Consider the following 27674-nt stretch of genomic DNA (forward strand, 5'->3'; position numbering starts at 1 on the left):
GTCTTATGAAAGATTTTCCACACTGCCTCGCCAAAAAAAAAAAAAATATTATTATTATTATTATTATTATTGTTATTATTATTATTATTATTATTATTATTATTATTATTATTATTATTATTATTATTATTATTATTATTATTATTATTATTATTATTATTATTAGTATTATTATTATTCAATTCATATTTTCCTTTTCCAAAACTTGACACCTTTAATAGCCTTATCAGTTTCCTAATTATATCCTGTTCAGCAGTGGCAGCTCATGGAGGAAATTTTGGGAGAGCACCAAGACAATTTTATGTTCTAAGATATAATTATGAACTTTGTTTAGTCGAATTTATTTACATCATATCTATATCCTACACAAAAAATAGTGCTCAACCCTCGAAAACAGATATGAAGATTTCAAATCCATCCTTTTACAGAACAAGTTGGTCATGTGGTTAGGGTAGCGCAGCTGTGAGCTTGTGTTTGGAAGATAGTAGGATCGAACCCCACTGTTGCCAGCTCTGAAGATGGTTTTCTGTAGTTTCCTATTTTCACACCAGGCAAATGCTGGAGGTGTACCTTAATAAAAGGCCACGGCCACTTCCTTCTCACTCCTAGCCCTTTCCTATCCCATTGTCACCATATGACCTATCTGTGCCGGTGCGACATAAAGCAAATCATTAAAAAAAAATTACCAAGTTCAATTTTGAAAGATGACATTTCTTTAAGGTGTCCATCTTTCTGTTGCCAATGCACTTAGAAAGCTCAAACACTACTTTAACCAACAAAGGCAATTACAATAACAATTTCCATATTAGGAGTTATATTTGTGGTGACGTTTTGTCTACACATTGCTCAAAATTTGGAAAGAATGGTATTTCTGTATTGGTCATGTCCACAGTAACAAGGAAATGCACTTTTAAATTTTCCGTAATTTCTCTGTCTGTACGTATGTACATGCATCACGAGAAAACGGCTGAAGAGAATTTAATGAAAATCAGTATTTAAAGTCGAGGGATGAGCCACTACAATCTAGGCTATAAATCATTTTATTTATGGTTTAGGGGAAGGCCTAAAATGTAATTGTCAAATATTTATATTATTAGTGGTTCTATCGATAAATACTACATAACTAAAGTTATATAGAATTAAATTTCTGATTATTTATGTCTTATACATTTTTACCATACTGGCTATGATAACACAGACATTCATGAATTTGTATTTTTGTTGCTAAGTTCATATCAACTCTGAGCCACAAGAAATGGGTTTAACAGAATTTAATGAAATCAGTATATAGAGTCGGAGAATAAGAAACTACATTCTATGCTATAAACAATTTTATTCACCCTGGATGAAATTGTAGTTTAGGGAAAGGTGCTAAAATTTAATGTTTAAATACCTATGTTATTGGTCCTATCAAAAAGTACTACATAACAAAATTTATAGAGAATACAATTTCCGATCATTTATGTTTTATTCAGTTTTACCATACCAACTATGATGAGAGTGGTATTTCAGAGTCGGAAGAAAACTAAATGTGAAGGCTTACAGTATCGAAAGCGCATAGCATTGATCAACAGTAACATTACATTGACTTTTATTTGTTGTGATGTTCTTTGTCTGTTATGCTGCCACTCAGCTCTCATAGATGGGATTGCTGCTGCGTACCGAGTATGAAAATCTGACTGAATATTGACGGGAAATAGCTGGGGAGTTAGAAAACTTTCTTCTTTAGCATGCCATTCCTCTGGTTCATACATTTTCTGATAGTGCTAGTAGGTCTATAAATGACATAAAACTGTACTAAATAACTGTACTAAATGACTCCAAGAACTGGCAGGAATTTGAAAAAGGAAGTTGACTTGGTGTGGACATATTCACCCTAGAATGATACCAGCAATGAAGCTCCCTCTCACTCTCTTCTCTACTACATTTGTACTTCCAAGGCTCTCTCGGCTTGACACCTTTCGTGGCAAGCTCTAGGCACTCTAGAAACATTCATCAGTACTATCTAAAATTGAAACATATTTGTTTTGTATATTCTTTTTAATAAAATTGTCTTAAAATTTGTGGGACCACTGTGGGACCTTAATATTTTCTATGTGGGGTACATGCCTTCCATGTTGGAACTGAGGTAGATGGTCTGACATCTGAATCTCTCTGCATTCAGCACAACTCTAATGCACTGTATTGCTTCTTTCGTTCTTAGACAGTTCAATGTTCTCCAAGTATCATAAGATACCTGGTGTCCATACATAATATTCTACTGAAATTTAAAGACTGTGTTCTTTGCCAAGGATCTTTTCTAAAATGAGAAAAGCCAGGCCTCAGCCTGGATTTCCAGAAGTTTTACTCTCTGTACAAAACTCTTCCTAGATCTAAGTCAAGGAATGAATTAGCCATTGTACAGTAGGTGTTTAGTGTTTGTGATCTGTTTCTTCTTCATCTCTGAAGCCATTAGCTGGCCATACACGGAAAGGAATTGTGACAGACGAGGCCTTTTGTGACGTGTTCCGACAGGCTAGGACTGCTCGTTAGTGAGCGAGATCAGTTCGAGGCGTTATCTGCTACAGGCGAGACCTGTTGTCAGCGCCTCAACGGAAAGACCTCGCCTCACAGATCAAGCCTCTTGTAAGGAAAGCATGGAGTGGACAAAGGCACTGCTAGAGAAATTCATTGAATTGTACAAAGAGCGGCCGTGTCTCTGACAATTAAAACATGAGGTGTCGCAGTGTCACAATCAGTCGTTCTTCAGTAAATACGCTTTCAACTAGATTGTTCTCCAGTAATACCTACGCACAACAAGTCCTTTTTTTTTCCTAGTGGCTTTACGTCGCACTGACACAGATAGGTCATATGGCGACGACGGGATAGGGAAGGACTAGGAGTGGGAAGGAAGCGGCCGTGGCCTTAATTAGGGTACAGCCCCAGCATTTTCCTGGTGTGAAAATGGGAAACCACGGAAAACCATCTTCAGGGCTGCCGACAGTGGGATTCGAGCTCACTATCTCCCGGATGCAAGCTCACAGCCGCGTGCCCCTGACCGCACAAACAACTCGCCCGGTACATTCTTACCTAACAGCATATCATAATCGCTGTGGTCCATTCGTAAATAATTCTTGTAATCGTCCGGTTCATTTTCTCTCAAGTGTTGTATCAGACTCCTGTAACTAAAGCTGTCTCGCTCTCCTATCTATAATTTTGTCCACTTCGGTCGATTTTTCTGTTTGCATGATTTAACATACAGCAAAATGCACATTCCAACAGCTGCAACAGCATTTTTTTTTCTCTGGATACTGTCTGCTTCCATGTCCATCGCACAGTTCTAAGTACGGCAGACCCGACCGGCAAGGATTTCAAACTAGTTTGAAAGACCAGCGGATGAGGCTTGGCCTGCCGAGAACAAAGGGATCATTACATTAACGGGAGGGTCTGGAATGTTGACAGATTATGTTGCACAACACAACAGGCTTGGTGTCACAGTTGAGGGCGAGCAGCAGGCCGGGTCTCTGAAGGTCACGCCTGGCAGGCGGTCTGTCGGATCTGGCCCCAAAGGCGAGGCCTGCGAAAAAAGTCTGTCCGTGTATGGCCAGCTATTCTGCTTCTGATGTCCTGGGAGTTGTATCAGTATTTTAGTATTTAGTATTCAGTATTTTAACCCGAATTATAATCTGAATGAGGTATCCGAAAAACCCACGATATTGTTTGATATGCTCATTTCAGTGATCAACAATCTAAAAAGACCAATAAATCAACCAGTACACAAAATGGTGCGCAATATGCTCATCTACCATCCCCTCCGTAATCCACGCCCTCCCGACCAATAACCTCGCATTATCGCGATCCCCCTTCCCCTACATAACATGCTCCGCCCCTCTTCTAATACTCGTAGACTGCTTTCTGCCTTTCCGGTAGACAGTTCCTCATCAGCCTCATTCTCAACAACATAGTGCTTAGGGTGAGTTTCTACTTAAACGAAAATAATGCCTATTAAACTTAGTTATTCTTACGCTAATAAATAGTATATATATCTTTCTTCTTAGGTCCGTCTTGGATCGAGATATTTCTAGAACCTCAAAGACCTTGAATGTAATGGTCCAAGAAATTTTGGTTCACCAGTCCACTTCTATCAAGTCGATCTACATTTTATGAACATTAGCATAAAAGACGGAATATTACATTACGAACATTGCTCAACGATATTACATTACGAAATAAGAAATTTATTCATTCCAAAATCCACCTAAAATAGAGTGAACCTGCAATCAATTCTAAGAGGAACTGTTTTGCTCACTATATATCTTCACTGAAAAAAGGGACCTCTACAATGGACAATTAATGTTTTAAAGTTTAAAATATCAGCCGAATTTATCATTTTATTCGACTTGTTATTAAATAACCAAACTATATTAACGCAAGTTATAGAATTACTACAGACTTATAATGTAACTTATCCCCATACCTATTACAAATAGGTCACTGTTTTCCTATCTGACAGTAGGCGATTTCATTTTAATGCATGTCACTTTAGTATTATCGACCAAACAAATGCACTATTATCTTTAACGCCTAGTAGTTATAAAAGTTTTTTAAAGATTGAAAATTGTTATCTGGATGCTCTATTAACATTTTGTAATATTTATAAAAACTGACAAAAAGCTTTAACTTTAGTCAAATAATTGTATAAAGTCATAATATGTCGCATAAAATATGCTACCAATTTTAATCTAAGGTTTTATGGTGTACACCAAAAATTTTAATAGTCATTGTAAGAATATGTTCATTTATATATATTGTTGTAAGTTATGTTAATATTGTACTTAGGCCTTGTCACTAAGTTTCCTATGGCTGATGATGGCATACAAATAATGCCAAAACCGGTCCCAGTGTTTGAAAGGTAATAAATATGTGATGTGTTAATGACGTCACATTGTTTTTGTATTGAAAAGGTGGACATAACTATCCTCAATTTATAGTGTAAATCTAAATTCAATACGGACCAAAATGAAGTTCTTAACTTTAAATCAACCAAAGAATACAAATTCTGGACTGACATTGGTCTTAAACAACCAGTTACAATCGAGATGGATTCGTTAAGAGCCATTTCCACATGCTTGGTATGGGTAGACCCTTCCTGTGCAGGAAATGCACTTTCCCCTGCAGATAAATCAAAATCAACACTTCTGTATTTGCTCTCCATTCTGAGCCTGTCATTTTTAAGTATGGTATTTCTTGAGCTGACTTTTCCTTTTAGCTGCAGAGAAAGCTTCTCGAAGGACCAGGTCTGATCTGACTTGATGCCTTGATACTCTGGTTCAGAGCTGTTTTCAACATTTACTCCCCACCCCTCCACACTACGCTGAGACATCATGTTGCTTCTTCACAATGAAAGCACATACAATAGTCTTCCCTGGGTTTGACTTCATGTAAATTTCTTTGTAATACTGTACATGCCTAGGTCTTCTAAGGCTAAGTCCATTAAATGAAGGATTAAAATCTAATGACATCTGTAGGTCTATCTTTAGACTGATGTAGACAGACAGATCCTCAAATTTTATCATTATCATCATCATCATGATATTATTGGCACTATTTCTACATTCTACATACCATCACAGTCATTACAGTCACTCGCTTCAGTACTTTTCTTAAGAGAAGAATATCGATTATAAGGAATATACATGACCAGTTACGCTAGAGGGATATAGTTAACTACTTTACCTAGGAGCTTCACGATCTGGAAGAGCTGATCGATATCCGAATCACCAGGGAAGAGTGGCTCTCCTGTCATCATCTCAGCAAATAGACAGCCTATCGCCCAGATGTCTACTTGCCTGTCAAAGAAATAGAGCAAATTTTGACAGAACAGGAACTAACAAATACAACGGCTGTAAATACAGTAGTGGCAACATAATCCAGACAATTGCAGATCAGGCATGTGCAAACAGAATGTGGGAGCAGTCAGGTGTAGTGTGCATTTGAATAGCATCCAGGGTTAGGAGTGATGTTGGTATGTTGCATTGAAGTGAAGAGTGTCGATTTCACCACTCTAAAGCAGGTTTTCAAAAGCTGATCAGCATTCGTGGATTAAAATTGGGTTTACCCATGGCAAAAATGCATCAGAATGTTATCAAGGATTATGTGAAACCAGTGGTGAGAATGCATTACGGTATAGGACTGTAGCATGATGCGTCAAGGCGTTTCATTTGGGTCGGAATGAGACTGCGGATTTGCACCGCACAGGTCGACCGTCGATTCTTCAAGATTGGATTGACATCATAGGTGGTCTCATTTCCATACACCATCAATGAACTGTCCGGGAATTATCCATAGAACTTGGTCTAAGTCATGAAACGGTGTGGCACAAACTGACGAAATGTCTTAACATGAGAAAATTTGCATCTTGTTGGGTTCCACATCAACTCACCAACGTACACAAATGGCACCAAAATACACTGGCTGGATTCCACCTGGACAGATACTGCAATGAAGGAGACGCATTTCTGCAGCATATTGTTGCCATTGATGAGACACGGGCATGAACCTATGGGGTCATTCAGTCGAATAAACTGCGTCACCTAGGTTCACCACATCCACAGAAATTTCGACAGGAACCTAGTCGGGTGAAGCTTATGCTGTTTGTGGCATTTGACTACGAGGGTCAACTACCATCACAGTGACTACTATTGCCGATTTCTGGAGCGATATCTGCACCGCAAACATCCAAGTTAATTGTGTGCTGATCGCCCTATTGTGTTGCATGACAATGCATGCAGTCATGTCGCAAAACAATGTCAAGCTCTTATTGCAATGGTGGCATTGGAAGGTCTTGGAATACCCTCCGTACTCACTAAACATGAGCCCTTGTGAATACAACATTTTTTCGAAGTTGAAAGAACCCCCCTGAGGCCACCGATTTCCTGACGTTTCATCTGTACTCCATGCAGTAGGGCACTCCTTTGCTGTCACCAACAGAGGACACCTTGCCAACACTCCCCAACGGCTTTCCGACGTTTGGCAAAAGGTAATAGATTTTGTGGGAACAACATTGGAGGAATGTCATGCAATTGTACTTCTTAATTCATTAAATATTTTGTTCTATCAATATTGCCACTACTGTATTTACAGCTCTCAAAGCTGGAGAAATAATGCAATATACAGTAATTTTGTTGGTTATCCCATGTGTAAATAATCCATTAGAAATAGCCTGTGTCAAAAAAATAATCCTCTTTAAATAAATAATATAACAGACCCACAATTATTTGTATGCACTCTTCTGAGGGTAATTCATGAGAAATTAACATAATTTAGAGAGAATATTTCTGAAGACATTTTGAATATAGAATTTCAAATACAGTAAACCGAAGCATTAGTTAAAATGAAGCTTAACAGTTCGCAGCCTATATGGTATCTTTTGATAGGTTTAATGTATAGTTCCTTTTCTCAGGAAAGCTTTATTCACAGCTATGATTATTGCATGTTGTCATTACAGTTTCTGTCATTGAATTTCATAGATGCTAACAATAGTTGTAAATTAATATCCATACAGTACGCAACTAAACAAACTCTAACCCCTCAACGCCGAGCAAAGAGAAAGGAGGACATTGACATGAATTCACTGTTATAGTTTTGATCACTGCATTACCCAGCATTCATCACAATACTGAACTGGCATGTAACATCCGAAAGTTTTACCAGATATTCAAAAGTCAAAGGAAAAATGTAAGAACATATTTTTTTTCTAAAAGGCAAGGACTTCAACTCTACAAAATTCCCTTCAGAATACTATCGCAAACATGAACAATGAGTTGAAAAAAGTATATTAGGAATAACAAATAAAGTGCAGCAAAGTTAGAGTAACTAAATTAGTTGTAAGAATTTTAAAATTGTTTCTTGAATTATTATTTTTTTCTTTTCTGGGCCTCTTCTCAAATAGTCTACTTGTGGTTGGTACTGTGTGTGAACTAAGCCTAGTTTTGTAGCTGAATGTCTTTCCTGATGCCAGATCTATGTGGAGAAATATATTCACTATCTTGTGCTACTGTGGTGTTTTTTAGTGTGATATTTTGTTCATAAATTAAGATGGGTATTGAGGTGAACACAAACACACAGAGCAATTAACCAGATATGTTTAAAATACCCTGCCCAGCTGGGAATTGAACTTGTGGTCCTGTGGTCCTGTGGTCCTCTGAATCCAACTATCCAACAAGCAGACTCTTCAGCCAAGGACTTGAACTGTAGGTAAAGGAGAATTGCTTGTTGATGATGCCTATTGTTTAAAGGCGCCTAACATCTAGGTCCATTGGCCCTAAAGGAGAATCAACAGTGACCGATGGATCAGTCATCACTCACACTGAGACATCGAATTGGATTGATGTGCAGTACTGCAATAGCGTAAAGTTGGTATACAGAGGGAACTTGATCCAGTAACACTGATCTCTTGACTAAAGAGGATATTTCTTGATGCTCCAAAAATGTTGCAAATGATAAGTTGGAAGAGAAAGAAAATGGCCAGCATTGTCCAAAGAGAAATTAGTACTGTATGTTAGGTTATATATATATATATATATATATATACCGGGTGGTACAGCTGCCCCTATTCACGCAGTTTTATTCAACCCGCAGATTATAGTCGAACCTAAAAATATTGACCTTGACTACTCGCTACAATGTCTGCTCTTACAACGCTTTCCATAATTCGTTTATTCGTGTCAAGCAAATCAGCATTAATGATAAAATACCGATTGATGGTAAAGAATCGTGAAAATTATGTGTCGCAGAAAGTCCTGTACAGAGAATATTATTGGTGAATGACTAGAAGTAGCAGCAACACAACAGCGCTAAACAGCAACCCGTGATAGCCGAGCTTGCTAGAAGTTAGAGGAGAGTTCCGGTGTTCGTTAGTAGGCGGTTTGAGTCCTGTGTACGACGAATATTTTTATTGCGTTGTTGATGTTCGTGAGATTCGTGTTGTTGACGACAAATCTAAATCATGATCAGTTCTCATATTGCAGGTACTCAGCTATGTTTGTTTTTTAAAGAGCTCTTAAAAGAGCTATTTGCAATAAAGTGAGATTGTACCGACAGCGGTGCGATGGGCTTATACATGGCCATTTGATTAATGAAGCAAATGTTCAAAATGACCACCTGCTTCGTTAATGCACATCTGAGCACGGTGGAGGAGAGACATTCTTGCTTGCTGCAACATATGTGGTAGAATCTGCCTGCAGGCTTCCATGATGAGCCGCCGTAAATGATTCGGGCTCTCAGGCTCCTGCTCATAGACTCTTTCCTTTAAATAACCCCAGAGGAAAAAGTCGAGTGGAGTAAGGTCAGCTGATCTAGCCGGCCATGTGACCGGACCCCCTCGTCCAATCCATCGTCCAGGATATGTCCTATGCAAGTGGTTCTGTACTGCCAACGACCAGTGTGGGGGAGCTCCATCCTGCTGGAACCACATCCGTAACCGTGTCATAAGGGGCACATCCTCCAATAAGAGTAGGAGGTACTCACGAAGAAACTCTAGATAGCGTCGTCCCGTGAGGTTTCCTTCGAAGAAATGTGGTCCAATTATCTTGTCACCTAGTATCCCGCACCACACGTTGACGCCCCATTGTACCTGAAATCGAGCTCCCCTGATCCAGTGAGGATTTTCAACGCTCCAGTAATGGAAGTTGTGACGATTAACAGTTCCGTTGTTGTGAAATCTGGATTCATCACTAAAGAGAATGTCCATTAAGAAATTCGCATCAGCTTCAACTCTTTGTAATATCCATTGCGAAAATTCTATCCGTTTTGGAAAGTCATCTCCGTGAAGTTCCTGGTGCAGCTGTTGATGGAAAGGGTGGAATTTATGGCGGTGCAATATTCGCAGTACAGATACATGACTGATGTTCAGTTCATTTCCTATGGCCCGTGAGCTTGTGTGCGGGTTGTATGCAATTGCATTTTGAACAGCTTCGTCGTTATTTCCAGACGTCACTGGAGCATCCCGAACGGCGGGTAATGTATGAAATGACCCCGTTGCACGCAACCGTCTTTCAACACGTCGAAATGTATCTGCAGTTGGCAGCCTTCGTCCAGGAAATCGTTCTTGATAAAAGCGTCTGGCTTCCCGTGCATTTTGCCTTGCTTCTCCATAAAGTAGTACCATATTCACATAATCATCCCGTGAATACATAATGTTTGCTTTCGTGCTAACCGTACAGTACGTGCTCACACGTTGCTGCTAGGATTACGATATGCTGTTTCATGTGCCCTACGTATGAAGTGTAGACAGCTGTTAGTTGGTCTTTGAGTCGAACGTGCGCAGTTGCTTGGTTGAATGGGTGAGTCAGAATGTTGACAACACGTGCACTGCGCTTCATTCCCTGTAGTCGTTTGCTATATGGAAGTCGCATGTTATTATTCCTTTCGTATGTATGCTTTCTTTGTAAAGGTGGCAAATTACTTTTGAGACTTAAGAACGTTAAATATTTATTACGAATGGCCTTACAAGTATAATATAAAAATAAAATTGAAAAGCTCGTAACTAGATTCGAACTCTAAATGCCTGCTAACATATCGTATGCTCGCTGCGATTGGTGCCATGTAGCCACTGCAGGCAACAAAGAATTGGTCTCGTAGCTCTGTACTAATGGAATTACCGAGGCTATCGCTTCGATACTGATCGTTGATGTTAAAAGTTCTGAACTCGAATGTGCAAACACCACAGTGAACTAAAGAATCGCGTCTCTCTTACGCCCAGATAGTTGCAACCATTTTCTACATGTTACTTGGTTGAATGAGTCCAGCGTTATGTTTCAGGTGGTATTCACAATCGGTGCGTATGTGGCGATATTTATGATACCTGTTTATTATAACTTCCGTAGAAGAATATCGGAGACTTCAGAAAGGTCTTCGTAAATGATGCCTAGGCGAATACGAAATGACATTAAAAAATACATGACTCAAGAATGGTTGGAACCCTTCCTGCTTCAAGTAACCTATTGAGGTACGTCTTCCATACGTAATTCCACGCAGCTATTTGCAACGTACAAACGCCATCCTTGGAACTCTGTATTCACGAGGAGAGCGGAAGTTCCCGCTTCGACAAGTTACTGATGAGTTACAGCCTTATGGTCCCGTTTTATGCCTTTTTTGATCGCTCTAACGGTAGTAATTACATGGCGTAAGCTATCACATCTGCTGTACAGCATTTGCGTGCCACAGATTATAAAGTACAGTGCAAAACACGTTTCTATCAATTTCGACGTGATGAGACTGTACAAAATGGTGGTGCATTGACATGTCTGTAATTGGTCTTACTCTATCACGTTTTCTATGATACCACAACTGCCCTTTCTATCAAAAGAAAATGGCCTCTTGGACCAATCAGGTGCGCAATTCTCTACCGACAGCTATAGGCGTGTTTATGGTTTGTACAGTATAGTAACATTTCATAAAAATTAGTAGAGTATTGGACACCGCTCTACATAAAATGGTACAGTGTTTTTGAGATGGACCTCACTTACTGCCTCTTGTACCATTTTTCCATTGTGCGGAGAAGTCTACATCGGGTTAACTGCACATAACATTGCTGTAAGGTGTTGCGCAAGATGGGACTAAGAGGCATTTACGTCCTAGCTGGTTGCATATATTCGGGGAAAAATAGGGGCAGCTGTACCACCCGGTATATATATAAAGGATATCTGAAATGTCTCCTCATGTTTCATGTGCTGTAGAAAGTCAGTTTCAAATTCAGTATACAGTGTTATTCACATAAGATATTACACCAAATTCTGTTTTCATATTCTTAAATGGTAATAAGGGGCTTGTGAATTTTGCTACTTTTTTTCTGTAAATTATAATAATGGGGATATCAAAATCTACCTTTTTTAAAAAAAATGGAACTACAGTATAGTAATTTCTGTCCCCCCAACCACCAAAAGAAAAAAAAACTGTTACAAATTCAGACATGTAATGAATTTATACCATCAGGCAATTACTATTTGAGATAATAATACTTCAACTCGAGATTTTAGTGGCTGAGAGCAGATACTGGTCTTGCCCTATTAGTCTGTTTGCTGGAGAAAGGGCTTGTTGATGAGCAAGTTTCTTCCTTATTGTGATCCGAGCCACACAACTAGTAATGTGTGTATGCTGAGTACGTAAATACAATGTGATAAATCCCTTGCATTTCCCACATTTTTATGACAGGAGACAAGCTGTTTGACTAAGCGGTATGTTCTGAGCTGCCAGTGGAGAGATGATATTAGTAGACGAACAAACTTGAGTGGAGTTTTCAAAGGTAGGAAAGATCATAATATGAAGTAAAAGTTGGAAGTGAAGAGGGCAAATTGGGGCAAATATTCATTTATAAGAAGAGGAATTATGGATTGGTATAATTTATTAAGAGAAATGTTCTATAAATTTGCGAGTTCCTTGAAAGCATTTAAGAAAACACTGTGTAGACACCTGATAGGAAATCTGCCACCTGGGCAACAGCCCTCAATGCAGATCAATGATGATTGACTGAAGATAGGAATTTGGCAGGGGAGGGGGTTATATTTTTAAAAGATATAGAATAATAGTGTTGACTACAAAGGAATGTAATTAAAGCATAATGGTCTTTGTTTTGAGACCACAGTACATGCGAAATAAGAAATGAGGAAAGAGCAAAATTTAATCAAACCTTTTTTATTGTTTTAATAATGTTCATTAATATGAGAAATTTTAATACATTGGAGGAATACTGTTAAGTAGTAGAGCATGGTATTGAAAATTTGGATGTTTTCATGCATTTCCACAACATGTTGAATAAAGCACATCCTACAAATGCATGGGCAACACCAGAGGATTGCAAATGCTGCAATATGTAGGGAAATTCTTCAGTCTATGGCATCATTCCTTAAGAAAAACTGCAATGACCATTACCATTTTTTTCTTACAAAATTGTACAAAACTATTTTAATCCTCCTAGTCAATACTGTATATTTTATGTCCAATTAAGATGAAACTTCACACATAAATAGACATGTTTCGACCCAACATTGGGTCATCCTCAGTAAGACATGAAGAATTAAAAACATAGGAAACACAAAATAAAATGTAAGTTAAAAAGTTTTGTGTGTTTCCTATGTTATTAATTCATTATACATATCTTACTGAGGATGATCAATGTCAGGTAGAAACATGTCTATTTATGTGTGAAGTTTCATCTTAATTGGACATAAACAGTATTGACTAGGAGGATTAAAATAGTTTTGTACAATTTTGTAAGAAGTTCAACCATCAATATGGATTTAACATGAGATTCATAGTCCATTACCATTAATGTTCAACATTTTGAGCTCATAATTAGACTTCTCATAGTCACATATTTAGTCTTTCTGTTTTAAAACAACGGTAAGTGTCTTTGTTTTCAACTGGCGTAGACTTCCATACAGTAATCCAAATTGATGTCCGTTTTTTCAATGGCCAACATTAATAAGTGTGATGGACATTCTTGAAGCATTGAATTTCTCAAATAATTTTTCACTCTTTGCAAGACACTGATAGAACATTCTGCCGATGCAGTAGATACAGGGACAGTTAAAAACAGCTTTGAAAGCTTGAAAAGGTATGGAAATACTTTCTGGGTGTGAATGTTTTCAGATTTAAATTGTTGTACTAACTTTGATATCAATTTAAAATCTGTTTGTTCAGGCTCTTTCCTAGAGAACACATTGATTTCTGCAGATAAATTATCACTTTCAATCCTAAACACTTCATTCACTGCTGAGCAAGCTTCTTTGATGAGGTCACTACAAACCAAATTGTTCTTCATTGTAGCAGTCAGTAATGTTTCCATATGGCACAGTAAAGTTAGCTGGTTTTTTTCAAAACGTGACTTGATGCTCTCAGAGAGGGTGTCTAGTAGAGGGTAGTAAAATGTTCTCAAATAAAAGTCTTCAGGTGAGTCATAACCCTGGTGAACATTTCCTCCACCAAGTTTCTGTGGAACATTTCACTTATGTTTAACAGCTGGACCCTCGAAACTGTAATTTTCACAAAAGGTAACTTAAGTGCTTCAGACCAAAGTTTCTTGAATTTGTATTCATTTCTAAAATCAGCTACAGACGTTATTATTCTATTAGCAACATCAATTACTTCATGAACTGATACATCATGGTTTTGTATGTATTTGGAAAGAATGTTCGTCTTTTCAAATACTTGTTTCATGACATTTAGTCCAAAAACAAATTCAAACTTAGTGATACACACTATCAAACCGTGAGCTTCACCACCAGTTTTGGGGTCAGAAGCTTCAATTATTTCTAAAGTATGCAGTATATCTACTAGGTCTGTTGAACAGCTCACAAGCTTTCGTATCTGCTGCTAAATCTTGTGTCACTTAGTGCTTTGAGATACAAATCATTACTTTCATCACTGACTGGCTTGATTGCATTAGCTAAATTCTTAACTGTTGCAAATACTGCATGCCATTTGGGAGAAGCTTCAATGAAACAGTATATTTGTTGTACTGTGCTGAAAACATTGCGCACAGAAATAATGCACTTACATGCATCTACAAGTGCAAGATTTAGAGAATGCATGTAGCAATGTACATACATTATACGGGGATTGTTTTCTTTCATTCTCCCTGCCACACCTTTGTAAACACTGCTCATGTTTCCTGCTCTGTCGTAACATTGAACAATTATATTTCTAGGATCAATCCCAAGTTTCTCAAAAATAGAGAGAAGCAACGTGTACAAAGTTTCACCATCTGTCAAATCGGTTTTGTAAAAACCAAGAATGCGTCCTTTGATTTTCAGTTCCTAAGTGACATAGGCTATCTTATTATAAGTGTTAACTGCTCATGATGTGAAACGTCTTGAGTTTCATCAACCAATATGGACAAATGCTTGCTTTTCTTAGCACTTTCAAGTATGCTGTTCCTGGTTATATTCGCCATGATTTCAAGCATTTCATTTATACATCATGAGGAGCATAGTTAAAAAACCTTTCTCTGTCTAAGAACATCTTTTTCAATAACACATTATCTGTTGATCTCAGTCTTAATAATTCTACACCTCTGTTATCCGAACTCTCATGTTCTCTGTGTCCCCTTAGCGCCAAGCCTTGTCTTACCAGGAAGAGTGAATACTGAAATAGAATATTCATGATTTTTGGTCACTTCTTCCTGATGTTGGGTAGATATCTTACGGACTACACTTTCCTTCAATTTTAGACCCTCTTGGCAACATTGGGAAGCACTTAGATGAGAAGATGTTCTTTCATGCTCTTTAAAGCATTGGACTGCTCTTTTCCAGTTTTTAAAACTGTTTGAAATAAATGTCTCATCATAACAACTTGTGCTACCAAATAAACAACATGGAAAACAAAAAGTTCTGTTTCCTGCAACATTGTATATCAAGCCACTTATATTCTGTGAACCATGTACTTCTAAACTTCCTTTCATTTCCGGATATTTGTTAAGACTAGATTGAAACGGACCATCTTTGAAAAATGGTAACGCTGCTTGCTTACCATGAAGTGGATCTCTAGGTTGAAGCTCGTTATGAATATTTACAGACGGCACACTGGACATGCAGGCAGATGGACTTCTGCTTCAGTATCTAATGAAACACACCCCTCGGCACCAGTCGTGGACACAATATCTACAACGAAGGCGGAGTCAAATTGTTCTGAGTAGCTTGTTCCAACCAAGTTCTGTCTTTTGGCAAAAAAGTCAAATAACGTTTTTCCAGTAGTACGCTTCATTCCCTTTTAATCACAATGTTTGCACGTAAGAATAACATATTATCTGTTGATCTCAGCCTTAATAATTCTACATAATTACCTCTGTTATCTGAACTCTCATGTTCTCTATGTCCCCTTAGCGCTAAGCCTTGTCTTGCCAGGAAAAGCAAAGACTGAAATAGAATCTTAAGATACTCACAATTTTTGGTCACTTCTTCCTGATGTCGGGTACATATCTTACTGACTATACTTTCCTTCGATTTTAGACCCTCTTGGCAACGTTGGGAAGCATTTAGATGAGAAGACGTTGATGTACTGTAGATGTTGATTCCCATACAACAAACACTTATGAAAACATAACCAAACGTTTGATAAAACAAATAAAACCACTTGGGACTCATGTCTGCATAACTTGAGTTTTACGTTAAGACTTGCCGATGGCAAAACACCAAAAATGTCAACAGTGCATGCGACAAGCTGTGATCTAACCTTCTCTTTGAAAAATAGAGTTTTTCAGGCGTGATTATATAGTTATAAAGTCACTTAGTAGGCTATCTTTATACACACTTGCAGAGTAACAGACACATTGACTGAGTGATACTTCCAGACTGATGAATGCGCGTGGCAAGCGGATGAATATTACTAAATATTTTATTGTAAAAATACTGGACAGCCCTATCTCAACAGCATTGAGTGGAGTGCGAACAGAGTTGGTGATGGCATCTAGACAGCGTCTAGGTGTGACAGGTCCAGTAAATGCATATTTGTCTATGCTACAGTTGAGAGAAATGCATCTCCACTCCACATTAAAATAATTGAACAATCATAATAATTATTAAGAATGAAATTTTAAAATATGGAATACCTCCTTCATAAACCTCCAAACGAGCATTATACTAGCCGTGCCTTACGCCTTGTCTTAAAAATTAAAAACAGCCATTTCTTTTGAGGATCCACTCAGCCTCTCTGGCCTTTTTTCACTTACTTGGGACCAGCTCTTTGAATGAACTTAGCCTAGTTTTATGGCCGGATGCCTTCACGAATGCCAACACTATGTGGAAGTATGTTTTCACTACTTGTGTGTTTCTGTGGTGGTTTGTCTGGTGACGTGTTTATTTGAAGATGTGCATTAAGACGAACACCAAAACCTCCCCGAGCTACATGGAATAAGAGACGCGATTAAAATCTTCGCCTCAGCCAGGAATCGTACCTGCGGCCCTCTGAAATAATAATAATAATAATAATAATAATAATAATAATAATAATAATAATAATAATAATAATAATAATAATAGTTTTATGGCCCATCACCTGAAATGAGGGCGAATACTAACCATTCAGCCAAAGCACCGGACGAGGATGATAACTTAGCAACACACAGGTTTTATTAAGGTTTTGGAAAAGAGAAGCTGTAAATAAGGAAGACAAAGGACAAAGCAACGTAATCATTTGTTAGAACTATGTATATAATTATTTTACTTCTGGTCATTTATGTTTTATATATTTATTATAGCCCCCAGCGGATGGAAGCGGTAGAATGCAGCCGTCGTAGGGAGTGGTGGTGGTGATTACTGTTTTAAGACGAAGTATAACCGGGCAACCATCCTCTGTTAACTCTGATAAGAGGGAAACAATGGAAGAGGTCCGACATTTCTAAAATTGAAGGTAATAGAAAGGGAATGGCCACGAAGGGCGTGAAAATGAGACTCCCTATGCCGTCCGGGTCAGAATAGAACAAGAGTTAACCTAGGGAGGTCGATAGTAACGGTAAAGGTGAAGGTGAGGAGCCTGACAGAAGTGGAAGCAATGCCAGACTCAGCAAAGGGAAGCGTGGTCGACAACCCACAGCTAAGGGCCCCGTGGTTGCCCAACCCATGTTCCCAAGTTAAGAGCCGTGGGGCCCTTTTAGTCGCCTCTTACGACAAAAGTTTCGCTTACTGATCATACAGTTCGTATTATCATCATTAATTCAGGACCAGAGGACCATGTTTACCACTCTGGTAGCTTAGCGGACTGTTCACTGCTTTGTATAAGATTGATGTTTTATTACAGCATTACCCCATGTACACACCTCGTAAATTATATCTTTCATACAAAGACGAACACTGGGCCGATGACCTAGATGTTAGGCCCCTTTAAACAACAAGCATCATCAAAACAAGACAAACAAAACAAGAAAACGTCAACGAATGGATCAAACATGGACGATCTTGGTCGCGATGAATCGAAATTATTTATGATTAAATCAATTCATTTAATTTAAAATAAATTCACCATAGTATGAAATAAATATTGTATGCAACAGCCGCTAAAGTGATAAGTTTACGCTCGGTAAACATTTCACTCGTAACGTAAAAGATCACTTTCCGTGCTTGTTGCGTAAATGGTATCCCCTGCCTGTCGTAAGAGGCGACTAAAAGGGCCCCACGGCTCTTAACTTGGGAGCATGGGTTGGGCAACCACGGGGCCCTTAGCTGAGTTCTGCCATTGCTTCCACATATTTGTGCCCAGATCCTCACTTTCATTTATCCTATCTGACTTCTTTTGGTCAACTCTTGTTCTTTTCCGACCCCGATGGTATTAGAGCATTCGAGGCCTAGGACGTTTTTTATGTTTACGCCCTTCGTGGCCCTTAACTTTATGTGGCTGATACCTTCATTTTTCGAAGTGTCGGACCCCTTCATTTTTTCTCTCTGATTAGTGTTAATAGAGGATGGTAACCTAGTTGTATTTCCTCTTAAACCAATAATCACCACATCCACTACACGGAAAATATGAGAGTCATGGACATGTTTTTCTGCTTAGAAGATGAAAGAGCGAGTTCATAACGACAATTCTATGCTGTTCCGTGTAGTGCGAGTGTCTATACTACTGTACATTACAGGAATGTAGAGGTTCCATTAAGTATTTTTCACGAAGAAATAGTTTGCGTTCTTATAGCAATGTAGATAATATTATGTTACTTAACTTATATACAGTAGGTCACAAAAACTAAGTACCTTCAGTGACGTTACCGTGTGTAAAGAGTTTTGGTGTGACCTGGAAGAAACGCCAGTCAAAGACAGTGGAAACTCGTTTAAAACATGGCGCCATTTATCTAATCTATATATAAATGGATGTTTGTTTGTATGTATGTCTCGAATGGACTTTAAAACTACTGGACCGATTTCGCTTAAAATTTCACAATTTGTTCTTATTACCTCTGGGAGGGTTTAGGAAGTTATTTGAACTAAATCTGATGGATAGTTCGGAATAGGGGGTGAGAAGGGTGAAAAAAAAAAAAGAAGAAAGGAAAATAGGGGAAGGTAAGTAAACCTCATGACAAGTCTGATCAGCGGGTTGCCTAACCCGCCTATTTCAAAAACTGAACAGTGTAAAGACGTGAAAGACATGATGTAAAGATTATGATGTGTTTCTTAAAAATGTCTTCTTCTTCTTCTTCTTCTTTTTCTTCGTCTTCTTCTATAAACGGTATATAACAATGAAAAGTCCAATTTCAGTTCCCATGGCATAGGGGCTGAGATGGAGTGAAGAAAGAAAATGTCGAAAATGACAAGAGATTATGGGTGAATGTGTGTGTGTTTCAGTATAGCTCTCAACCAAACTAGATACACATATAACTTAATATCTGGAAAAATTACTGTAGGGGCAAGAAACCCCTCGCGCCCCTAAAGAAAGGGGTGAAATGACCGATATTAGAGGCGAGCGATGGGGTAGCTGAGATGAACCGTGACACTCTGGATGCCGTTTGAGCCAAAATTCATTCCCAATCGGGACGGGGGTTAGAAGGGGTGAAAGGAAGTCCAAAATGACCGAGATCATGGATGTACGTGTGCATATTCCAGCATAGCTCTCAACCAAACATGATACTCATATGACTTACCGATTTTTCTTTTGCTAGTGGCTTTACGTCACACCGACATAGATAGGTCTTATGGCGACGATGGAATAGGAAAGGCCTAGGAGTTGGAAGGAAGCTGCCGTGGCCTTAATTAAGGTACAGCCCCAGCATTTGCCTAGTGTGAAAATGGGAAACCACGGAAAACCATATTCAGGGCTGCCGACAGTGGGATTCGAACCCGCTGTCTCCCGAATGCAAGCTCACAGCCGCGCGCGGGATTGAAAGGGGGTGAAATATTAAAAAAAGACTTATATTAAGATTGAAAACGATGTATGTTAATAAATATATTTTTCTTTTGCTTAATTAAACGGTTTAGAAAAATCTAACGAGGTTGAATTAATAAACGCGGGCGAAGCCGCGGCCACCTGCTAGTATATATATAAATGAATGTTTGTTTGTATGTCCCGAATAGGGTCAAAAACTACAGGACCGATTTCACTGAAATGTTCACAATTTTTTCTTATTACTCCTGGGAGGGTTTAGGAAGTGGTTTGAATGAAATCCGATAGGTAGTTATTTTATGATGAGTATTTTTATTGCCATTAATTTTATTTGCTAAGCCGCACCAAGATTCGGTCGACTTAATGGATAGATTGTCTCCTAGGCGACTGCAGCTTACGCTATATCATTATAGTCCGGTAAGAAATGCTGTATATAGGAGGATGGGAACACACCGCCTTGTTTTTGCTAAGAGGTTCATGACCGTGCCTGTTATTTGGAAATAGCAATCCAACATGCCGTGATCGAGATGCACTTTTATGTCATATGAGCAACTTCGATAGGTCCGCCCAGTTTGAAGAATGTTGCTGCGTACTAGATGTGAAAAAAAAAAAAAATTGAAACTGTGAAAACTGTAGAATATCAACAATGGAATGACACGAGTTATAACCAGGGCCCGGATTTTGTTGACCGAAAAATGCCCTTAAAATTATCAAATAATGTCCTAAAAACGAACAAAAATGACCTTAAAATCCCAAGTATTTATTGTTTTAAACTAAATTACCATACATTTCTAGATATGAACAATATTGATAATTGATATTTTCTCTAATTTTTACATAGCAATATGTCAGTTCTTTGTTTTGGAATCTCGGTTTTCCTTAGAAACAAAATGTACCCGCACGAAGATCTTCTGACACCAGGTACTCCGTAAAGAGAAATGATCTGAAAAGGAAAACAACGTTCCTATAAAGATAACCGTAATCGCCGTCGGTTGTAGATTTAACTGTAAAGCTATATATAATGCCATATTATGTAGGTTTTAATATTTACCTCAGACCGTGTTGCAGTAGATAACTGTGACCATCCGTAGATTCTCGAAGGTAAAAGAACGTCGATTCTCGGCCGAAACGTTCTTGTACATTGAAAAGCTCCTTTTGACGTCCACAGATGCGAGGGGTGCGTACTTGAAGTGCGCTAAATCACTTGGTGACAGCTCTTCTTCAATATCCACTACAGTGAAATCTTCCCCAGTGAGTACCCGGACGACTAAGCACAATACCTTGTATCCTGTGTTTTTATCGAGAACAGATTTTAGTTTCCGAATTACCAACTCGCCAACTTCACCACGCACATTTTCCAAAGCTCTCTCTAAAGCTGTCGCTTGTTCGATTGTCACACCTCTCTCCTGAAGTCGTGTAATAGTTAACGGCAGGGAGCTAAAATTTGCCTTAATGTATGCAAACTTACTCTGCACATCGTCAGTTGAAAACATCTCTTGGGCGATTTCGATAGCCCTGGCGTCTTGGGCTTCTAGAGAGTTTATCACTCGCTTCACTGCTAAAAAGTTGTCGCTGTAGTACTCGCACGCATTGATCCACGTACCCCAACGTGTGACTACAGACTGCGGAGGTAGTGGGATATCGGGAGCTAGTGACTTAAAAAGAGTTTTCTGCGCGATGGGGCCTTGATAAATACCTCTTTTGCCTGCGACACAAGTCTATCAAAGTCAGGAAAATTCTCCCTCACGTCTTCTGCACGAGCTAGACTAGTTACATGAACCATTCTTGAATAAAAAGCTTTGATAGCTTTACCAGCTTTAACTATGTAAGACGCGGCGTCGGTCACGAAAAGTAAAACGTCATCGTACCTCACAGCAGAACCATGGCCCTGTCAAACATTCGACATATTGTAGAATGATTGACAGATTCCAGGACTTCAGAAGTTAGTAAATATATTTCTCCGGGATTATCTATTTCCAGGGTTCCTACAATTACATTAGCTACGTAACGATTTTCAACATCAGTAGTTTCGTCTACTGAGACAAAATCTTCTTTCCGCTTGTTCTTTCCCGTACTCTTTTAAGTGTTTTTTCATAGCAGAGCGGTATGTAATTTTTCCTTGGCGTAGATTCGTCCGGAATGGAATGACCTGTATACCGTGCTAGGAACTGCCTTAATTTAGGAATAGTTAGTTTATGAGGAGAAATATTCGCTGTGACAAAAACTTCACACAGTTCATTAAAAAAGGCTGAGTTTGTTCCTCTGCTTGATGATGCGTTTTGCATGAGTAACTGTTGAGTATTTTTCTTTCTGCTGATATTCTGAATACCGCACACACTTTTGCCGCTACTGACGTGCTGTTGAACAGTGAATCTTTTTGCTGCTGCCACTTTCACTTCACACACTTTACAGAATAGTATTTCACCATCTGTAGAAAAGGTATCTTCCCCACATTCAGAGACAATTTGTCTCAAACGACCTGCCTTGGATGGTTTTACCTTTGGCATTTTAACACGCACTCGAAATGGTTACACACAACTGACATCTACAAACTGTACAACTAAAACTGACCTGAAGGAACAAGGAAATAGAGTACACTGGCAGAAATACCTCACTCCTGACGTCACATTGTGAACACACTTTTCTGGTGAACTGATAAAGGCTTAGCCCTCGTCTGAAGGTCACCCAACAATAGCTTAGCTCTCACCTCCTGTTAAGACACAAAGGTGAGGGATGTACAAAGCTACGCACTCAGCTCACAACTGAGTGCAGAATCTTTCGAAGATAAACTTTCACGTATGTCAGATATAGGAACTGGTTGGTTGATGACGTAAAACGTGGATTCTTATTTAAAAATAACCAATAAGAAAAACAAAATAATTTAAAATTACAAAATAATGACGCAAAAAGCGAAAAAATTACTTAAAAATCAAATACTTCAAAAAATTACGAAAAAAATATGTAATAAATACTCATTTCTGTAATCTGGGGGCCATGAGTAGGATTTGTATATAACTTAGCAGCTTCTATGACGCACCAATTAAAAGATGATTTGTCATTGAAATCCGGGCCCTGGTTATAACCCATCCTAACGAAGAGCAGCTAGGGATTCCCAACGAGCAAAGGCGAGTCTATATGATCGATATAGATAAAATAATATGTCCTGACTGACTGACTGACTGACTGATTCATCATCGCCGAGCCAAAACTTCTCCTTCTTCTTCTTATTTATCTGTTTATCCTCCAGGGTCAGTTTTTCCCTCGGACTCAGCGAGGGATCCCACCTCTACCGCCTCAAGGGCAGTGTCCTGGACGTCAGATTCTGGGTCGGGGATACAACTGGGGAGGATGGCCAGTACCTCGTCCAGGCGGCCTCACCAGCTATGCTGAACAGGGCCTTGCGGGGGATGGGAAGATTGGAATGGATAAACAAGGAAGAGGGAAGGAGGCGGCTGTGGCCTTAGTTAGGTACCATCCCGGCATTTGCCTTGAGGAGAAGTGGGAAACCACGGAAAACCACTTCCAGGATGGCTGAGATGGGAATCGAACCCGGACCTCTGGGGGTGGCAGCTAATCACACTAACCACAACACCATAGAGGCGGACTGAGCCAAAACTGCTAGACATAAAGAAATTAAATATTGGAGATTTATTTATATTACAGTGTAGGTGCTCACTAAGGAACGATTTCTTTTTATATTCCGTCCCTAAGGGGGTGAATTTTCAATACGAGTATATCTATATCTCAAAAACTAAACAGTGTAAAGACGTGAAAATTGGTATAAAGGAACGCGCATTTTTTGTTTTAGGAAAATTAACTTAAGGGGGTAAAAATGTGAAAACGATGTTGAATCCTTTTTATGAGGATGCATATAGGCCTATCTGAAGAACTTAAGATGTTACAGACGTGAAAATTGGTACTTGGAATCTTCCTTAAAAATAAAGAAACAAGCATTTTTGTTTTCGGAAAATCCACTTAACGGGGGTGAAATGAAGTTAAAAATGGAGTGAATATTTTAAATGAGTACATCTCATAAACTTAACATGTTACAGACGTAAAAATTGGTATTTGGAATCTCCTTTAAGAATAAAGAAACAAGCATTTGTTTGTTTTCGGAAAATCCATTTAAAGGCGGTTAAAAGAAGTTAAAATGGGGTGAATTTCTAAAATGAGTAATCTCATAAACTTATCATGTTACAGACGTAAACATTGGTATCTGTAATCTCCATTAACAATCAAGAAACACGTATTTTTGTTTTCGAAAAGTTCAAATAATGGGGGAAGGGGTTGAAAAGAAGTGAAGGAGGTGAATTCTCTTTTTGAGGATACATATATCTCAAAAACTAAGATGTTACAGCCGTGAAAATTGGTATTTGGCATCTCCTTTAAAAATAAAAAACACGTACTTTTTGTTTTCGGAAAGTCCACTTTGAGAGAGGGGGTGGGCTGTTTTGGAAAACATTGAAGAAAGAGTTGAATTATTTTTATGAGGATACTTATATCTCAAAAACTGAAGGTGTTACAGACGTTAAAATTGGTATTTGGTATCCCCTTTAAAAATAAATGAATATGCATTCTTTTGCTTTCGGAAAAACCACTTAACGGGGTTGAATATATAGTAAGTGAAGAAGGAATTGAATTCATTTTATAAGGATACTTAAATCTCAAAACTGAATATGTTACAGACGTAGAAGTAGGTATTTGGAATCTCCTTTAAAAATAAAGAAGCACGCAGTTTTTGTTTACGACTTGAGAGAGGACTGTTTCTGATACGTAGAGTTCCAAGTCGCATGTTCCAGAGTTAGCTCTGCCTGGTCATCTTAGCCCCAAACGTCGTTTACAAAGAGTTTCTGGGGTAAATGAAACGCAATTTTTCCGTGAGTTTTTATACTTTAGGGAATTTCAGATAATGTCTTAGTGCATGCAGTACCGAGGAACGATTACGATTATCAAATAACGAAATCCCCGCGAGCAAAGCCGCGGGTAACAGCTAGTGCTATATATAGAAGTCTGTGTTCTAGCATACGGTATTAAAGTCAGGAAGAAGATGGCGAAGACTAATAGCCCATAAAGATGACGAACACTAGTTACCATGGTTACTACGGTGTCAGTTTTCTGTCCATGCTAATTCCAGATAGACCCCCATTCTGAAAACATATCCATGTTTATATACACACATTTCCAAGACACACAATGAATCCAAAGCTGCGTTTGCACTAAGCGCAATTTCCTCGCGAAATAATTTCGCGAAGGAATTTTTTTTTTCTAGTTGTTTTACGTCGCATCGACACAGATAGGTCTTACGGCGACGATGGGACAGGAAAGGGCAAGGAATGGGAAGGAAGCGGCCGTGGCCTTAATTAAGGTACAGCCCCAGCATTTGCCTGGTGTGAAAATGGGAAACCACGGAAAACCATTTTCAGGGCTGCCGAGAGTGGGGTTCGAACCTACTATCTCCCGAATACTGGATACTGGCCGCACTTAAGCGACTGTAGCTATCGAGCTCGGTGCGAAGGAATTGAGCCTAGTGTAGACTCTCCTCCACCCCTGAGTAATTGCGGAGTGAGGGCCCTCCCTGCGAGCCGGAGCTCAGTCGGTTTTTGTCTGCGCATCTCAAACGGTTTCCCTCATCGAGTTTCGCTCAGTGTAAACGTGGTCCCCATACTAGCGCGAGGGATGAATCAAGAACAGTGCTTGCAGCTCATCGAGCTCTACAAAAATCGAGATTTGATGTGGAATCCGAAAAACAAAAACTATTTCAATCGCAATAAAAGAGAAGATCCGTGGAAGGAAATTAGTTCTCAACTAAACTTTCTACAGTGAAAGGGAAGATGAAAGCGCTACTGGGAACATATCGAAGCGAAAGATTGAAAGAAAATAAGAGCAGAGTCACTGGATCAGGTAAGCAATTACTATTGGTTTATACTGCAAAATTGTGTCATTTCATTACTTTTTTGAACCTACCGGTACCTATTTTGAAGCATTCTTGGGTCATTGTGAAGAACATACACTGACCGGCACGAAAAACTCAACACTTCAATTTCTTACAAAAACTGAAATTTATTTTAACTTTATGAAACTTTTATGGCACTAATCTACTATATGGTGATGAAATATTGTAGTACGGTCCCATGTAGGTGTATAACAATGAAACAACGATGAAAAAAGACGATTATAAACAAATTAACTCATAAAGGTAATGCACAGCAGCAGCGGATGGAGGGACAAAACAAGTTTCCATGTTGGCTGCAAAACCAGAACTGAAGCTTTCAGGCTTGTCGAAGGCGGCTCGCCCCACTCGCGCTATTTTTCGCTCTGAATTGCGCTCTGTTTTGGGTAGTGCGAAATTTCACTCGCAGCGAGTAAGTTTCGCCCGAGCGACTTTCGCGAGAGAGTTTCGCTAGTGTAAACGCAGCTTTACGCTAGCCTATACATGACTAAGCAAATAAACACTTCACTAGTTACAGGGGAGAATACTTTTAACCTGGTAATGGTATCGCATGCACCTCACTGGTCAAGACAGGAAGAATCTGAATCAGGCCATGTGCTTCCTCACTTTCCGTAAATAACTTGCAACGTGGCTCTTCTGTTGCATTGGAAACGATGGCCCATTCACCACCTCACCGCAGCCAAATACAGTATAGTTGGGCCCACGAGAGTTGGACTCTGACATTTGAGTGGCGAAAGCAGAAACTACGCAGTGCGCTGCGTTGCCATAGTTACCTTCATCTGCGGCATATCACCCTTTCATATCGGCTGAGTGTTTAATAAAACATGTAGGCCTAATACAATTCAATAAAATTTGACCCGTTCCTCAGCTCGTGCTAATAATTCCAGCACTTAAGACTGAACACGTCATTACCGATAAATATAAGATTTCATAATAATCAAAATCATCATTTTCTGACAATAAGTCAATAACCTCAACAAATGGACATGTTAAATACAGAATAGAACTGTACAAATAGCCACTGATTAACTTACAAGAAAAAGAAACTAACAACGAAAATAACATTCAGAAAACAAACACGTAAATACATAAAGCAGCAACAGTGCCACTTCGAATAATATCACAAAAACGAATGAGAACAAGCCAACTCACGTGGCAATGGCTTCATTAAATGTGGCATCGCTGTTATCGTTGCCATGGCAACAGAATATTTTCGAGTAGCATTCGTCAACTTTTTCTCGACGGTGGCGCTAAACGTTAGACTCCAACTCTCGTGGACCTTAGTATAGAGATAATACACGACAGTCTGCGAGATATCGAGAGACAGCGATTAGAGCACCGTCTAGCGGAGTGACCTGGAGTTACTGATTCTGTCATAAGAGCGTGTGTATTTGTTTGTGAAGTTTTTGGTGTTATTTATGCGTTTCCAGTAAGTTAATATATGTAAATAGTAGCATGTGTCATTCCTTTATATCTCCTCTCATCATGATTGGAAAGATATGTGCTGTGTTTCGTTGCAATAACTATGAAGTGCAGAGGGATTCGCGGCCTCTCTTCCGTTTCTTTCGTGACAAGAAAATGTAAGTAATTATTGTGTTTGTATATGTATTCTTCCAGAGACAAAGAGATTTTTATAGTACTTCCTAAACGCCTGACCTGCGCAACGCATATTTTTACTGGTTTAAAATATAATAAGATTTTATGTATAGTGTAACAGTTAACCTTCAATACCGTTGTGCTGTTGTAGGTGTGAACTGTGGGTTTTGAAATGTCAGAGAAGTAACTTCGATACGGTATATATGAAAGAAGGGCGTTAGGCTTGAATAAGAATTATACGATCTGTTCAGATCATTTTCAGGTCAGTGACTTTACAAAACCCGAC

At 38.9% G+C, this 27674-nt stretch overlaps 1 protein-coding gene across 1 annotated transcript in view; it reads right to left on the reverse strand.

The window, feature by feature from the left end:
• The window catches only part of LOC136857169 (cyclin-dependent kinase-like 2), a 327482-nt gene that overhangs the window by 97229 nt on the left and 202579 nt on the right, over positions 1-27674 (reverse strand). Inside the window, exon 5 of the mRNA XM_067135607.2 lies at positions 5716-5828. Coding sequence (XP_066991708.2) covers positions 5716-5828 — 113 coding nt within the window. The remainder of the gene's footprint in view (positions 1-5715; positions 5829-27674) is intronic.

This window comes from Anabrus simplex, chromosome 1 (genome assembly GCF_040414725.1).
Source record: "Anabrus simplex isolate iqAnaSimp1 chromosome 1, ASM4041472v1, whole genome shotgun sequence".
Classification (NCBI taxonomy): Eukaryota; Metazoa; Arthropoda; class Insecta; order Orthoptera; family Tettigoniidae; genus Anabrus; species Anabrus simplex.